Source organism: Aegilops tauschii, chromosome 5 (genome assembly GCF_002575655.3).
Source record: "Aegilops tauschii subsp. strangulata cultivar AL8/78 chromosome 5, Aet v6.0, whole genome shotgun sequence".
NCBI classification, from domain to species: domain Eukaryota; kingdom Viridiplantae; phylum Streptophyta; class Magnoliopsida; order Poales; family Poaceae; genus Aegilops; species Aegilops tauschii.
This window is the reverse complement of record NC_053039.3, coordinates 55,599,226-55,617,390: the sequence shown is the minus strand read 5'-3', so window position 1 is coordinate 55,617,390 and position 18,165 is coordinate 55,599,226. Positions and strand designations below refer to the sequence as shown.

Here is an 18,165-nt window from a genome sequence, read left to right as displayed (position 1 = left end):
GATCAACTCCGGCGCCAACTCTTCCATTTCTTCTAGCACGCCAGGCGATAGTTCTTTCGCACAAAGAACACGGAAGAAATAGCTGAGTTCTGCCAGTACTAGCCATTCATCCTCAGGGATGAAGCCACGCAACATCACCGGCATTACCCGCTCAATCCATATGTGCCAATCATGACTCTTGAGACCAAATATCTTCAATTTATCAAGACTGGCTCCCCTCTTTAGATTCGCTGCATACCCATCGGGGAACATCAACTGCAATTTCACCCACAAGATAATTTCCCTCATAGCTGGCCTTCCAAGATTGAACCATGCCTTTGGCTTCGTCCAGTTCTGCTTTCCTTTCGGTTCTTTCATGTTTTGTAACAACCTATCACATAGCGCCTCCAGATCGACTCTAGCCTTAGTATTATCCTTTGACTTCCCATCTATGCCGAACAATGTACCAAAAAGTGCCTCGGCGATATTCTTCTCAGTGTGCATCACGTCGATGTTGTGTGGGCAAAGGAGGTCTTTGAAGTAAGGCAGATCCCATAAGCATGTTTTGTGAGTCCAGGCGTGCTTAGAATTATACCCCTTGAAGTACCCTGGACGCTCTGGATCTAGCTCGAGAGCGTTTAACTGATCCAGGGTCTGTTGGCCTGTCAATGCAGGTGGTGCAGAGTTTTTGACAACTCTACCTCTGATGAAGTTCTTCTTGTCTTTCCTGAACTTATGGCGAGGATTCAGGAACTGTCTATGCATGTCGAAGCAAGAAAACTTGCGACCGGCCTGAAGCCAACGAAACTCAAGAGCTCCCTTGCATGTGGGGCACGGGAACCTTCCATGCACACACCAGCCAACGAATAGCGCATACGTCGGCAAGTCATGCGTCGAGTACATGTACCAGACACGCATTATGAAGTTCCGTTTGCTATAGGCGTCGTATGTCTTGAACCCATTATCCCAGGCTTCTTGCAATTCGTCCTTAAGCGGCTGCATGTACACATTCATATTTTTCCCCGGATAGTTGGGCCCTGGAATTATCAACGTCAGGAAAATGTTCTTTCTTTGCATAATCTGTCCGGGGGGAGATTGAGTGGAAAGACAAATACGGGCCAACAACTGTATTGGGCTGCTGTCATACCAAACACACTGAACCCATCCGTGCTGATGCCGACTCGAGGATGCCTCGGATCTGCCGCTTTGTCACCATGTAATTCATCAAACTTTTTCCACGCAACACCATCCGATGTGTGTACAATCATCAGATTCCCATCTGCATCTAGTTCGGTTCTTTTGCCCGTTTTGTGCCATGTCATCTGTCTGGCCGTCTCTTCGACCATGAAAAGACGTTGAAGTCTTGGTACGATTGGCATATACCGAAGAACACTAACAGGGATTTTGGTCTGTGTCTTCTCACCCATACCGTTGTCTACCACAACATACCTGGAAGACCTGCAAATGGGACAATAGTTCAAGTCCGCATAGTCAAGCCTAAACAAGACACATCCTTTCTCACAGGCATGTATCTTATCATAGGGCATCTTCAGTGCACGGAGGATTTTGTCCGACTGGTACAGGTTTGCAGGCATTACATGGCCTTTGGGTAGAAAGCGTCCAAATACTGTCATCATTGCATCGTAGCATTCTCTGCCCAAGTTGAACTGAGCCTTCAGAGCCATTACTTGTGAGATGGCATCCAACTGACAAAGCTCAGTGTGCTCATGGAGCGGACGTTTTGAAGACTCCAACATTTCATTGAAGGCCTTTGCAGATTCCTCCATCTCCTCGTCCGAACCCCGAACATCATCGAAGTCTTGCACCATGTTTTCCATCCCGGTACCATGCTCGTCGGTGCGACGACGATCCACCTCAGCTCGTTCACGTTGGGCAGACTCACCATGAAATGTCCACACCGTATAATCGGGCGTAAAACCACTCTTCTGCAGGTGTTTGCCCATTTTAGCCTCTGTCCTCTTTTCCCAATTGCCGCACCGTAAACAGGGGCACCAGGTTTTCCTCTGGCCATTTGCAAATGCGGCTCGCACAAACCCCTTGGTTTTTGTGAACCATTCAGTGCTCCATTTGTTCTGACCAGTGTGACCGGTGTACATCCACGCACGATCACTCATCTTGACTTTCAGAGCTACTAGACACACAACAAATATATATATATATATAATTCACCATGTATATATTCATCAGTTGATCTACTTTGTCAATTTTATTACGTCCATGCAACCTACACTCTAATAGGTAATGATAGGTCCTAATCCCACCCGAGTATGTTTAGATTGGGTTCATTTTCCCATGCTATGCTCCGGATCCTACGCAAAATTTCGGCAGCACCTCCCCGCTGTTCTCCTGATACACGTCTCTGCAATAAACAGAGAGGATGTGTACCCGGAGAACAACAGGGGAGGCACTGACGAAACTTATGCGTCAGATCCGGAGCAAAGCATATGGGAAAACGAACCCAATCTAAACATACTCGGGCTGTCCATGGATAGCGTTGGACAATTCGAAAGAATCAAGGTTATAAATATGCAAATGCATGCATATTTATAACTATGACACTTTCGAACGGGAGACACATATTGGTTACGCATACTGATGATTCAAGACACATATATAGCTAGCTATCAAGTTTCATCGGCACGAACACCGGAACAGAGCAAATAATTAACGATGGAGGAGGACATGTCATTTGTGCTCACCCACGAACGAAGGGGCAGAGCTCGTCAAACGCACGGCGAGGTCGTCGACCACCAAACCTCGCAGCGATGAAACAACTGCACATTTAAATCTACCCGATCAACACAATTATATATGATGTTTTCATAACAAAATCGAAAAATATATGACCTAACTAATAATTCACAAATATATGACCCTGTCAGGGTGTCGGGGTCGGGGTCGGGGTGTGGGTCGGGGTGTGGTGTCAGGGTGTCGGTGGTCGGGGTAAGGGTGGGTGTGGTGTCAGGGTGTCGGGGTCGGGGTGTCGTGCCGGGGTGTCGTGTCGGGGTGTCGTGTCGGGGTCGGGGTGTCGTGTCGTGTCGGGGTGTCGTGTCGTGTCGGGGTGTCGTGCCGGGGTGTCGTGCCGGGGTCGGGGTGTCGTGTCAGGGTGTCGCGTCGGGGTGGGGGTGTCGGTCGTCGGGGTCGGGGTGTCGGTGGTCGGGGTGTCAGGTGTCGGGGTGTCGTGTCGTGTCGGGGTGTCGTGTCGTGTCGGGGTGTCGTGTCGTGTCGGGGTGTCGTGTCGTGTCGTGTCGGGGTGTCGTGTCGGGGTCGGGGTGTCGTGTCGGGGTGTCGTGTCGGGGTGTCGCGTCGGGGTGGGGGTGTCGCGTCGGGGTCGGGGTGTCGGTGGTCGGGGTGTCAGGTGTCGGGGTGTCGGTGGTCGGGGTCGGGGTGTCGGTGGTCTTCTTCTTCTCCTCCTCTCCTCTAGCTTTCTCCTCCTCCTCCTCCTCCTCTCCTCTTTCTTCTTCTTCTTCTTCTTCTTCTTCTTCTTCTTCTTCTTCTTCTTCTTCTTCTTCTTCTTCTTCTTCTTCTTCTTCTTCTTCTTCTTCTTCTTCTTCTTCTTCTTTCTTCTCCTCCTCCTCCTCCTCCTCCTCCTCCTCTTCTTCTTCTTCTTCTTCTCCTTTTTCCTCTTCTTAAACCTAGCACTAAGTAACCTAAAACAAAACAGGAAAAAACTACACCTAAACCTAACTACACCTAAAACTACACCTAAATCTAAACTAAACTAAATCTAAAACTAAACTAAAAGTAATCTAAACTAAAAAACAGAAAAAACAGAAAAAAGAGGAGAAGAGGGGTGCGACCGGGGCTCACCTGCGGCAGGGGTGGGAGGCCTGTGGCACGCCGGCAGGGCACAGGGGCGCCGGGCGGTGGGGTTGCTCACCGATGGAGGGGCGCTGGCCGGGCGATGGTGGCGACGGGGCCACAGCTCTGGGGCGGCGGGGTGGCGCTGGTCGGGCGGAGGGGCGGGGGGGGGGGGGGGGTGACGGGGCGGCGGCGGGCGGCGGGGCGGCGGGTGGCGGGGCGACGGGGCGGCGGCGGGCGGCGGCGGCGGCGGCGGCGGCGGGGCGCGTCGGGGAGGAGAGAGGGAGAGAAGACAGAGTAACGGGTCGGGGGTAGGCACCGTTAGGTACTCTCCACTTTGCCGTCCGCCAATCTTTGCCGTCCGCCTTTATGTCTAGCAGACGGCAAAGAGGTGGGGCGTTAAGTTTTTTCCAAACGGGCGGGGGTGGGGGCCACCTCTCTCTTTGCCGTCTGCCAAAGAGCTCGCAGATGGCAAAGACCTGTTTTGTCGTCTGCCATTTCTTTGCCGTCTGCTTTTGGATAGCTGATGGCAAAGAGCTGGCAGATGGCAAATTGGCTAATTCCAGTAGTGCATCAACCGCGTTGATAAAACGCTTCCGCTTTCGGTACGTGTACACACTCTCCCGGCTCGTTGCTATGCATCACATAGATAGATCTTGCGTGATCGTAAGTAAATTTTTTGAAATACTGCGTTCCCCAACATGTAGGCCTGTCCCATTTGGCCAGATTTCCCTCGTTTTGCCATACAAGCCAAAATGCAATTCCAGAATAGCATAGGGATCTGAGTGAAAACATAGGGAAAAACAAACAATCTAGACCCCGAAAGCGCATAGCTAGCCAAATAGGCTGCCCTGGCACGGCACAGCCCGACCCATGCTAATCGTGCCAGCACAGCATGGCCCACAGGGGCATGTTTAGTAAGCGGGACGTGTCGTGTTGGCCCACGTGCTGCGCCTCCAGGCCCAGGCATGATCTAAACGGACCGACACGTTAGCCCGTTTAGCACGCTGTGCTGCACATTCTCAACCTGTTGGGCTGATTTTTAGGACTATTGGGCTCTATTTTAAGTATATATATGTATATACATATTCTGAAAAAATATAAAAAAGTAAACGGGCCATGCCGTGCCGGCCCACGTGCCCGGCCTCCAGGCCCAGGCGTGCCGGGCACGGCCCATTTAGCCCGTGGAAAATCCTATACGACGCACTCTACATTAAAATGTGGGGTATCACACACCGTTTCTTAGCGATCGAATGAGTCGGGCCAGCCCATTAAAAGCGTTCCACTGGTCCCGGTTTTGGGAACCTACCTGCTGGAAGGTTCCAGCCGGTTTTTCCCGGTTTTGGGAATCTTCTAGTAGGTTCCTGAACCGATTTTTCTTTTTTTCTTGTTTGTTTATTATTTTCTCTCTTTTTTCGTGTTCTTCTTTCTTTCTTTTTCCTTTTTTTGTGTTTTTGATAAAATGTTCTTAAATTTCAAAAAAAAATTGATCTATAAAAAAATGTTCAAAATTTCAAAAAATGTTTCCATTTTCAAATTTTATTCAGAAATTCAAAAAATGTTACCTTTTTCAAAAAATGTTTGCACTTTTCAAAAGTTGTTCAGAAATTCAAATTTTGTTCAAAATTTCACAACTTCTCAAATTTTGTTCAGTATTACGAAAATTGTCTCAAATTTATAATAATAATCGGGTTTCAAATTTTGTTCGGGAGTTTAAAAAATGTTCATGTTTTCAATTTTTGTTCTGGGATTTTAAAAATTATTCGCAATTTTCAAAAATTGTTCATGCTTCGAATTTTGTTCTGGTGTTTAAAAAATATTGGTATTTTCAATTTTTGTTCGGGAGATTCCAAAAAAGTTCCCATTTTTAAAAAATGTTCGCGTATCCAAAAACTGTTTTGCCATTCAAAAAATGACCGTATTTTCAATTTTTTTTTGGGGGGGGGGGGGATTAAAATTGTTTCCGTTTCCAGAAATTGTTTGTGTTTTTCGAAATGTTTGAGTTTTACAAATATACACATTTTCGAAAAGTGTTTGCGGTTTGATGTACAGAATTCACTTTTTCTCCAAAATAATATTGCACGTTCAAAATTTAAAAAACGTTCGTATCCGTGGTTGGTTTGGTTCTTAAGGATTTCTGCTGCCCATTTTAAACGCCTGCTTAAGTGGTAGTACTACGACTTGTGAAGCGCGTGGTCTTGTGTTCGAATCCTGCTTGACGCATTCTTTTTTGCGGGCGAGCGCTCTAGTTTCTTCGCTAGCCGGAACGGGAGAGCCACATGGGCTGGCCCAGTCGGGGAGACCCGCTGTGCGTTCCCTCGACATTTTGCCGCAGTTAGCGGCAGATAGGAGCTCCCCCGTGCCTGGCCCATGGCAGGCCGTGCCGATGTGCTCGCGGGCTGGCCTGGTTGGCTCGGCCCGTTTGGCCAGCTACACGAGAGCGAGTCGTCCCGAATCTCGACGCAACGGTACCCCCGGCAGGCACTCATTCAGGAGCGAGCGAGCGAGCGATGCAGGCACTAGCACGAGCGGCGCGGGGGTTCTGGCCGGCGGCGGCCGCGGCCGCGGGGAGGGGGAACCGCGGGCAGGTGCAGCCGTCCCGGGGGATCGTGGTGCATGTGAGGGATGGCAACCTGGAGCGCGCGCTCCAGGTGATGGAGCGCAAGATGCGGTCCAGCGGCATCGAGCGGCTCATCAAGCGCCGGACGGAGCACCACGTCAAGAACTCCGAGAAGCGCGTGCTCGCGCGCAAGGCTCTCATGGCGCGCGTCCGCTCCCAGGAGCTCGGCAAGAATCTCCGCGATATCCTCATCAAGAAGATCAGGTCAGTGCCACTGCCACTGCTCTCCAAGTGCTCGACGAAATGTTGGTTGCGGCTTTAGCTGTAGGGCCGTGTGAAATTAGGCGCGTTTTGCCAACAAGGATGTGGGTTAGAATTCTCGTAGCAGATGTTTGATGAAATGCTTGAGTTGAGATTAATTACAGGATCATGACAGCATCGGTAGGGGTGGCAAATATGTGCTTACTAGTACTTTAGTACTGTGGGCCGTTGAACATGAAGCAGATTTTACTAATTCGTCGGGTGAATTAGGTTGGCCTCGGATTAGAGATCCACAGACAGTCACATTGGCAATCCTATCACCGATGTTCTTTAAATGTGATGCGTATTAGGAAGGAATAGATAAAATTGCAAGCCCATGGTCCACAAACTTATAATAATCTAGTAAAGATTCTCAAAATAATAATAATAATCTAGTAAAGGGAATGACAGTTTGGTCACTTTAACGATCTACAAAAGATCGTTTAAACCCTTGAATGTTGGCTTAATTTATCAGTTCACCATTACTTGATCTGAAAATAGCTCCATACATGTTGTGTTGGCAAAGTTATTCCACGGGAAGTCCACTTTCTGTCCGTTTGCATCAGTGTCGAGCATATGGCATAACCCTATGATATTTAACTGAAATCGTTAGATTAACTCTATACAAGTCATCTGGTCATGAGGTGTAATGCAAATGTAGAATGTGATCCGCGCTCCATTCTAAATCATTTGAAGTTCTATTTTGCCCTGATTCAAACTTCTTTAAGTTTGACAAGTTTGACTAGGTCTATTCATAAATATATCAGCATCTACAACACCAAATTAGTTTTGTTAGATTCATCATAAAATATATTTTTGTGCTATATATATGATGTTGTATATATTATCACATTTTCCTATAGGCATGGTCAAATGTAGACAAGACCGACTTAGGACAAAAATCAAGTGTCAAGTATGCACTTCTGAACTGGTGTGAATTGTCCCATTTCCTGATGACTTGGGCATACTGAATCTCATAGTGACAACATGTACTTACGAGTTGTATGAGACATGTATAAGCCAAATTCTGCTGGGCTGCCATTTCTCATTTATTATCATTTAAAAAAATACATGCTAAACAAAGTAAAGCTAATATCCTGGTAAAAATGAAAAAGACAATCTAATCGTGTCCTATATTGTCACTGAGGAGGTTAATTTAAGTTGATGTCGAGTGTTAGAAAGTACTCCCTCTGTAAACAAATATAAGAGCATTTAGAACACTACTTTAGTTATCTAAACGCTCTTATATTTCTTTACGGAGGGAGTACTTATTAGAACCAATTCCTGCAATTAATTGCACTAATTGAAAAGACCAGCTGAACTAGCGAGTGCCAACTTTCTGCTTAGCTGCAACCTGATCACTACCTTTGTCTGATGCGACAACATTGCTTCCTGATCAAGCAGTTGGGTCATGGATGGTACAATTTGAATTGCTACTCCCAGGATTGCCTTGAGGTAGTAAAACATTTAGTGGATATAGCTAGTGTAGCATATATTTACTGATGAACTAAATCAGTGGAGAATTGCAAATGGAAACAGTAAAGATTCAAATCTAGGCCATACTGATAGTAATACAGCGAACAGGTATGATACAATAACTTTATCTGTTCGCTTACGATTGGGTCATTGCATAGTTTATGGAGTACCTACATCTGTATTCACGTTATTGTGGTTATTGAATATTTATATCTGATGCTTCATCATGGAAAATTTTATGACACATGTTACTGCACTGATCACACGTTTGAGATAATCAGATAATGCAGGCAAATAATTCATTTACAGACTCATTGATGACAGTATGACCACACACGTGCAATCGTTGTACTCCAATGTTGTATATATATGTAGTTAGGTTCATACTAGTCCAGATTGGGGCGCTGTGCTGTAGCTCCGTATCTATGTAACTTAAAGCCCTGTTCGGAGTCCCTCCGCTCCGGGAGCAGGCGGAGCTGCATTTAAGAAGCACGGAGCTGCAGTCCCTCCACTCCGCAGCTCCTCGTATTTTTAGGTGCTGGTGGGTTGCCGAACAGACCTTTAGTATTGCTTCCAGATACATGCTACTGCATTGGATTGGGCATGACGAGTAATGGGCAAACTGCTAGCGTTTACTGATATGGAAAGTTGATTATGCTAAGCAGACTGTAAATCTTACTACAAGGCATACCATTTATGTGATTATCACACCACATCAGAGTGAGAAGTCATTTTATTTAATTGATTTATCTGTCTGTATAGAAGGGAACAAAAAAAGAAATAGAATTCCATTTTAGTAGGAGGTACTTAAGGTGTACTGTTTTTGTGATATTGTTTGCACTTCGCGCAAACTATTTCTACAAGTGCTTGAAGGTGAAAACGTTCCCATGATGGAAGTCAATTATGTAGGTTTATAATGTAGTTTAATAGGTTCTCTAAAGTACATAGTCATGGGGCCTAATTCCGTATTAGTATATATTTACATTTTGTCGAAAAAACACATTGTGGCATTATGCTCCATGAAAACCATCAGGCGTGTTAACTATTGTTGTATGAATCACATTTTTTTCTATCTGTTTATTGAAGAGTGTTCGCTTTGTGCAGGGGTCAGTAAGGGCATCTCTCAATGGGCAGCATTTCAGCGACATTCGACGGTACTACAGCAGGGTTACAATGCTATTTCTTCGTGGGTGCATCATGTTGAACATGTAATCAATCTTCATGGTGGAATTTAGTAATTGAACTGACTATTTTCTTTTTCCAACTATGGATCTGTTTAGAGCTGCGTTGATAAATGCTCACATGTGTGCCAGGAATCTGTTCATTTCTTGGATCACACACAAGTTTGCGATAAATTATTGAGGAATTTTTGTGGTACACCTTAGTAATGTGTCTGGGTCTCTGTGCTATGAGGGCATGTGCTCTGTGCATAATAATTCAGACCGTGTGTGGCTGATGGAACACATACACGTACGTAGCAAATTACGCACTTCGTTTCCATCTATAACTCCCACAAATCACCGCCTTGGTTGCAGGTTTGCAACAGATGACGGCGCATTAAGCTCCTCGCCATAGGAGATATATGCGGCAAAGCTGGCTAAAATGGACAAAAGTAGTGAACAATAGTACACCAATCATTTTGTTCTATGATTTAAATCATTTTTTTTCAAATGGCTTAAAAGGCTTATTGCACCTGATCATCAATTTTGATTGCATTTGACATGTTTCGGGTATAAAAACGTTGTACCTGTCACAGATGGCTAGTTGTAAACTAAGAATACAAAATCTCAAGTGGCCAATGAGCAATCTGGTGTTTATACATAAGTTGGTCTTTGTTGCATACAGCAAGCATGTTAAAGTAAACATGCATATGATCGAAATATATACCATCTCTTGTAAGCATAGAAAATATTTAGCACACCATTTGTTTAGCACATCATTTGCTTTATAAGGGCATCTTTTTTTCCCCGGAGAGCACGTCAATGGTGTGCATATTTGTGCCCCTAACTCGAACCCACTATTTAGATTTACCTCTAATTTAGAAGCATACTCAAATTTACCCCTCTGCCATTAGGTGACCTTATAGAAATGTCCTTCTGTGTTGTTACCGTTCGGTCAAAGGCCTTTGACCGTCTACCGGGCGTTTCCTGGACATTTTGGCCCCTCCATACAGTTAGGCCCTCTGAGTAAAAAAAAAACTCTCTCACCTCTCTTCTGTATCACTTACATGTGGGCCCAAAAAAAGAAAATGGAAAAACTCTGTCCCACCTCTCTCTCTAACTTACACATGGGGCCTAACAAAAAATAAACAAAAGCAAAATATATATCTCTCTTACATCTCCGGTGAATGATATGCAACGGCCCGGTCCTCGCGCCGCCGGTGGCGCTAGCTCGCCATGCGCCTCCGCCAGCTCGTCGTGCTCCGCCGCCAGCTCGCTGCGCTCTCTCTCTCTCTCTCCCTCCCTCCCTTCCTCCCTCCCTCTCTCTCTCTCTTGCCAGGGAAGGACAAAGCAACCATCGTTACCGTTGACTCTCGCACGCACGGCCAATGACAGCTCAGATCCCCAATAAGGCCGCATTTGGTTTCACAGTTTCCCCCCGGGATCCCTGTCTGTTCCTCAGGCTGGGAACCCACGAGCCAAGTTAGCCCTGGGTGATCTACCCGGCCATTTGGCGACCCACGATATGGGGGTAGCCCGACCCTTTCCATGTCTTTTCCCTGGGAGAGCCTTCCACGCCTGCTGTGGTCGGGGAGGAAACCCTCGTTCTCTTGGTCTCGCGAACGAGAGGCGGCGGCGGCAAGATCCAAGAACGACGCGCCACCACCCTCCGCCCTCCTCCGGCCAAAGTTCCGCCCGACAATTGGAAGCGACGCACCACCACGCTCCGGCCTGTACCTCCATGCTCTGTCCCTCCGGCGGGAGCGACGACGACCTGGTTCGTCATCCCCTTCTTCTCGTCTCTCCCTCGAAGCATCACTCACCTACGATGAAGACGACGGCCATAGATCACCCCCTCTTTCTCATCAAGGTTATCCCCTCGTCCTCCTCTTCCACTCACTATTTTTCTTTGCCATGGTGATTTCTTTCCTGCTACACGCACTGACGAGCGTCTATACAGATCAAGGGACCTCCTCTCCTGTTTGAGGTTTGTACCCCAAGTGAGCAGCTGTACTGAAGAACATCGAATGCTTTGAAGTGCTCTATCTATCCTGACCTCACAAGTGAGCACAGCCACCTTTACCTCCCTGTGATGCTAATCTATATGCACAATGTTCTAGTATATTGTGAAGAGGGCAAATTTGTTTTCTAGTAGGTGTTGATTTGTGGGTCTACTCTATTTAGTTATCTACATGTATCTATTCATTATTTTATCGTGTTTCAAATGCAGGTGCTCTGACATTAGAAGTTGGCTTTATCCGAAGACTTTGTGTTCAATTGCTTGGTGCCTTTTGATACATCGGTCATTGAGAAGTTTTCACTCAGAGCAAGAAAGGTATGTGACGCAGTCATCCCTTTGACATGGTCACTGAGGAAGCTTAAATTATGCAAAACTACTGCTCTTGTGTTGTTATTTTTCTCTGCCTAGTATTGAAAGTGGTCTTATTTTAGTATATGAGAAAACCGATGCTCTTAATTATGTACGTAGATGTTACAATAGAAATGGTATTATCTTTGTATTCACTCCTGAGCTTCCTAGGCTCCTAGCTATTGGTTTTTTGCAGCCATAATAGAGATGGTATTATTATTGCTTTAGTTATTATTATTATCGTTGTATTAATTTTGTTTTCATTGGGTATAATACTGATGGATTCTAGGAGAAAAACAATTATTAAGATTATCTCGCAAGAACAAGAAGAAGACGATGAACTATTTTTCCTTTTGGTTCCCGCTTTATATGCTTCCCTTTATGAGGAAAAGCATCTAGTTCACACATCATCTTTATCCGGGGCTGCAAAGGTTAAGGAAATATTAGAAGGCCACGAGAGTTGGTCTAGGGTTGAGTTTCGGATGGAACCTGAGATTTTTAAGTCTATCATGGATTACCTTAGAAGAGAGAATCTATTGAAGGGCACGTCGTGTGTTGCTGTCGAGGAGCAGTTGGCAATGTTCATGTACATGATTTCGCACAATGCTAGTAATCAAGATCTACAAAAATACTTTCAACACAACGTAGAAACAATTCATAGGAAGATAAACAATATTTTTGACTTAATTCCAACTCTAGCCCAAAGATTTATAAAGATTCCAAGTTCACTCCTGCCCCACCCGAAGATTGTTTCGAACACTCGCTAATGGCCTTATTTCCAGGTGAACCACTGCACACACATCTCCATATCAATGGATTTTTTAAAACTTCTCCACATAGATTTCTAAACCTACCAACTTTGTTGTTTCTTTTTCAATGTGCAGAACTGCATTTGGTGCTATAGATGGAACACATATCCCCATCACCATTGCTGAAGATAAGGCCCCCCATTAGGAATAGGAAAGGAACCCTCTCACAGAATGTCATGGTTGCTTGTGATTTTGATATGAATTTCACATTTATTTCATGTGGGGGGGGGGGGGGAGGGTCCGCATCAGATGCAGGAGTTCTTCGTTCTACTATTAGCATGGGGTTTCATGTGCCAGGAGGAAAATTTTATCTCATAGATGGTGGATATGCAAACATGCCTTCTTTTCTTGCACCATATCGAGGAGTTCGGTATCACCTGAGTGAATTTAGGAGGCGACACTCATCTAATATGGGCTATGCCGACCATAGGGAGCTGTTCAACCATACCCATGCAATTCTTCGGAACCACATCAAAAGGAGCATCGGTGTTTTAAAAAGACGGTTCCCTATCTTGAAAGTGGGCAATCACTACCCTATAGAGTCACAAATCAGATCCCGGCGGCATGTGTTGTATTCCATAACATCATTAGAGCTCAGAGTGGTGACGAGGCATGATTGGATCACCAACCACCGTTAATTCCACTAGAAACATATGTTGATGTTCCAGAGGGAGATGATGTCAACCAACATCATCACAATGAGGCAAACAATGGAAACACTCTTAGAGATCAGATCGCGATGCAAATGTGGGCTGATTATAACAACTAGTCGGACATGAGTTTATTTTGTAATTTTTTCTCACCTTTTCTTAGGTAAAGTAGTGATAGAGAGAAATTTAACTAGTACCCCATTGTTGGTTCAATAATGTAGCTATGTCAGCGCCTAGGGCATCTTGGGACCATGCATATGAGAAAGGTCTTGTTTATATAATGCTTGACCACAACAATCCCATCTACCGAGGTCAAAATGGGTGGACTGCTAAAGGGTGGACTAGCATTACAAATACATTCAATCAGAAATTTCCATTAGCTCATTTCACCAAGCAACAAATCCAAGAGAAGGATAAGGATTTAAAAGGAAATTATAAGGCAGTGAGAGACTCTCGTAAACACAGGGGCATGGGATGGGATGATACACTTTGCATGATCATCGCTGAACCTGTAATATGGGATAAACTTACCAAGGTTATCTCTTTTCTTGATATATTGTTTGTTCACGACCATTCATGCTCTTCAAGGCATTGTTTTATTGATCCCAACCATACAATGTTTCTACATTCAATAGGATCATCCAAGGATAAAGAAGTTCCGTTCAAAACCATTCATGCTCTTCAAGTCATTGGCTTCACTACATGAAGGTGTGTTTCCTGTATCACGTGTTTCCATCGACCCTGCATATTAAATCTTTTTCATTCTTGCTTTAATTATATAGTATTTGGGAGATTGTTGAGATACTTGTATTTTTTCATGTGTTTCCATCGACCCTGCTTGAGTGCTCCTTTTCTTTCTAAACAGTTGTATGATGAAGGACCAAGTTATGTGTATATATACTTTCTTTCTGGAATGGGTGGCAGTAAATATATGTATTTGCATTTATAGATGACTCTGATGTTTCTGAGCGAACATGCTGATATGTTTCTTTTTTTTGGAGCAGGAAGTGTTGCTTCAGGAGACTTGAACTTTGTATCAATTCCGCAGGTGGATCGCACAAGCGATGCCATTTCTCCTATGGATTCCTCTACCAATGATTTGAACCATATCTCCTCTACCAATGTTGATGATGGTATGTCCTCATCTGATCTACAAGGGCAAGGGGCATCAAGAAGAGATGAACCTGAAGCTACAACATCTACCAACTCTGAACAAAAGGGAGCACTGCCTGTGAATAAGAGGAAGCAAAGCCAGATCGTTGTTGTACTTGAGGACTACATGGATTTTCGTAAGAAACAATCTGCAAAAATGATTGACGAGTTGAAGGAATCAAAGCAAGATGGAAACTGTGTGGTTGCGCTAGAACCAATGGAAGATCTATCAGTTGCAAGCAAAGGCACTGTGGCTTTTCAAATGCCCAATGAGTCGAGAAATATTCAGCAATACCAAGGACTCAAATCTTTGGCTTTATTGGTTGAAGGAGGAGATTTCTGAGATGTAGATAGCATAAGGTGTGTAAACAATTCACCTTCTTGTTTTGCACTACATCCATTTTATATTTATTTACTTTGTGGCATTATGTTGGGGAACGTAGCATGCAATTTCAAAAAAAATTCCTACGATCACGCAAGATCTATCTAGGAGATGCATAGCAACGAGAGGGGGACAGTGTGTCCACGCACCCTCGTAGACTGAAAGCGGAAGCGTTAGGTTAACGCGGTTGATGTAGTTGAACGTCTTCACGATCCAACCGATCCAAGCACCGAACGTACGACACCTCCGTGTTCAGCACATTTTCAGCTCGATGATGTCCCTCGAACTCTTGATCATGTAGAGGGTCGAGGGAGAGTTCCGTCAACACGACGGTGTGGTGACGGTGATGGTGGTGTGATCGGCGCAGGGCTTCGCCTAAGCACTACGACGCTATGACCGGAGGAGTAAACTGTGGAGGGGGGCACCACACACGGCTAAGAGAACAATTGATGTGCCTTTGGGGTGCCCCCGACCCCCGTATATAAAGGAGGGGAGGAGGAGGTGGCCGGCCCTAGGGGTGGCGCGCCATGGGGGGGGGGAGTCCTACTAGGACTCCACTCCTAGTAGGATTCGGCCCCCCTTCCTTCCAACGGAGAGGGGAAAGGGGAAAGAGGGAGAGGGAGAAGCAAAAGTGGGGCCGCGCCCCCACCGCTTGTCCAATTCGGATTGGGCAGGGGGGATGCATGCGCCTCCTCTTGTGGCCGTCCTCCCTCTGTCCACTATGGCCCATGAGGCCCATTAACTTTCCCGGGGGGGTTCCGATAACCTCCCGGTACTCCGAAAAATCCCCGAATCTCTTCGGAACCATTCCGGTGTCCGTATATAACCTTCCAATATATCAATCTTTACCTCTCGACCATTTCGAGACTCCTCTTCATGTCCGTGATCTCATCTAGGACTCCGAACAAACTTCTGTCACCAAAACACACAACTCATAATACAAATCATCATCGAACGTTAAGTGTGCGGACCCTACGGGTTTGAGAACTATGTAGACATGACCGAGACACATCTCCAGTCAATAACCAATAGCGGAAACTAGATGCTCATATTGGTTCCTACATATTCTATGAAGATCTTTATCGGCCAAACCGCATAACAACGTACGTCATTCCCTTTGTCATCGGTACGTTACTTGCCCGATATTCGATCGTCGGTATTATCATACCTAGTTCAATCTCGTTACCAGCAGGTCTCTTTACTCGTTCCGTAATGCAGCATCCCGCAACTAACTCGTTAGTCACATTGCTTGCAAGGCTTATAGTGATGTGCATTACCGAGAGGGCCCAGAGATACCTCTCCGATACATGGAGTGACAAATCCTAATCTTGATCTATGCCAACCCAACAAACACCTTCAGAGACACCTATAGAGCATCTTTATAATCACCCAGTTACGTCGTGACGTTTGATAGCACACAAGCTGTTCCTCTGGTATTCGAGAGTTGCATAATCTCATAGTCAGAGGAATATGTATAAGTCATGAAGAAAGCAATATGAATAAAACTAAACGATCGTAATCCTAAGCTAACGGATGGGTCTTGTCCATCACATCATTCTCTAATGATGTGATCCCGTTCATCAAATGACAACACATGTCTATGGTCAGGAAACTTAACCATCTTTGATTAACGAGCTAGTCAAGTAGAGGCATACTAGGGACACTCTGTTTTGTCTATGTATTCACACATGTACTAAGTTTCCAGTTAATACAATTCTAGAATGAATAATTATAAACATTTACCATGATATAAGGAAATATAAATAACAACTTTCTTATTGCCTCTAGGGCATATTTCCTTCAGTCTCCCACTTGCACTAGAGTCAATAATCTAGATTACATAGTAATGATTCTAACACCCATGGTGTCTTGGTGCTGATCATGTTTTGCTCGTGGAAGAGACTTAGTCAATGGGTCTGCAACATTCAGATCTGTATGTATTTTGCAAATCTCTATGTCTCCCTCCTTGACTTGATCGCGGATGGAACTGAAGCGTCTCTTGATGTGTTTGGTTCTCTTGTGAAATCTGGATTCCTTCGCCAAGGCTATTGCTCCAGTATTGTCACAAAAGATTTTCATTGGACCCGATGCACTAAATATTACGCCTAGATCGGATATGAACTCCTTCATTTGCTGCTTCCGAAGCAGCTATGTACTCCGCTTCACACGTAGATCCCGCCACGACGCTCTGCTTGGAACTACACCAACTGACAGCTCCACCATTCAATATAAATACGTATTCGGTTTGTGACTTAGAGTCATCTGGATCAGTGTCAAAGCTTGCATCGACGTAACCATTTACGACAAGCTCTTTTTCACCTCCATAAACGAGCACTGGTGCGCGTCGGTCCTAAACAAACGGTTTTTTACCCCTTTCCGCGATGGCATTTGGAACCGTCGCCAAGTGAGTGTGTGCGATAGGGTGTCCTTCCCAAACGACCCAGAAATCATCAGGGATAGACCCTCCTGGGACCCAGGCTGGGGCCGTGTGCGATCGGGCGAGGCATCGAAACCTAATCATTTCCATAGGTATGTACATCCCACATGGTGAATCCCAGAAATCATTTCCGTAGGTATGTACATCCCACACGGTGAATCCCAGAAATCATTTCCGTAGGTATGTACATCCCACACGGTAATCCGAGAAAATCATTTCCGTAGGTATGTACATCCCACACGATGAATCCCAGAAAAAACATTTCCGTTCGTATGTATATCACACACAGTCAATCCAAGGAATACGTTTCCGTTCTTATGTACATCCCACACAGTTCTTTGTGTGGAAACGTTTGTGCAAGGTGGCCTAACGCAAACAGTTCGCTACCGGAAGCCGTGTGTGATTGTTAGTTGATCGAACACGCCTACTTTCTAGAAACCGTGCGGGTTGTTTGAGTTCATCGCCCACGGTGCTGTCTGAGTAACCGTTTGCAATAGAAAACTCCAATAAGCAGGGTAATTAGCCTATTATTGATAATCCATGTACTAATCAAACTGATATTTCTTATAAAACACGCCAGATATTTCATATCCGTATAAAAGCAACCAGGATTTCATAATCGAATTGCATCAGATAGCTTCGGCACTCAGTTATGCCATTACACAACAGCACCAAGTTTCATATGCAGCATCAAAAACCTTTGGAAAGTAGCATCATACACGGTAAATAGACATATGAATCTCATCTGGGAAACTGCAGAAGCGGAAGGCAAATATTGAGCCTTTAGTGATGTTGAATGTCCTTGCAACTTTAGGCCAGTGGCTATGGATAATTGCCCGTCCAAACTTCGTCCTCTTCAGCAAGACTTTAATATTGTACCGTGGGTGTTGAATGAATACCTTCCTCGCCTCTTGACCATGAAGGTGGTTTGAGAGGAAATCATCGATGAACTGCTTTGAAAAGTACTGAAAACAAAGCTATGCATAAATCGCTGTTGTAAATTTTGAAATGGCGCAAGGGGTAAAAACAAGGTAAAAGAGTTGGTACCATCCTATACTTGACTGATGTCT

At 45.1% G+C, this 18,165-nt stretch overlaps 1 protein-coding gene and 1 pseudogene across 1 annotated transcript; both read left to right on the top strand.

The window, feature by feature from the left end:
• The first annotated feature begins 6,271 nt into the window (after window positions 1-6,271).
• On the top strand, window positions 6,272-9,521 carry LOC109744549 (uncharacterized). Its single transcript, XM_020303702.4, has 2 exons — window positions 6,272-6,625; window positions 9,242-9,521. The coding sequence occupies exons 1-2, from the start codon at window positions 6,312-6,314 to the stop codon at window positions 9,249-9,251; spliced, it is 324 nt and encodes a 107-aa protein (XP_020159291.1). The 5' UTR covers window positions 6,272-6,311; the 3' UTR covers window positions 9,252-9,521.
• A 2,417-nt stretch (window positions 9,522-11,938) lies between these two features.
• LOC141022318 (uncharacterized) lies at window positions 11,939-13,698 on the top strand (annotated as a pseudogene).
• Window positions 13,699-18,165: the final 4,467 nt, after the last annotated feature.

Bases quoted from the DNA above. Each gene is read 5' to 3' on its own strand.
- LOC109744549 (XM_020303702.4), top strand. From the start codon at position 6,312: ATGCAGGCACTAGCACGAGCGGCGCGGGGGTTCTGGCCGGCGGCGGCC.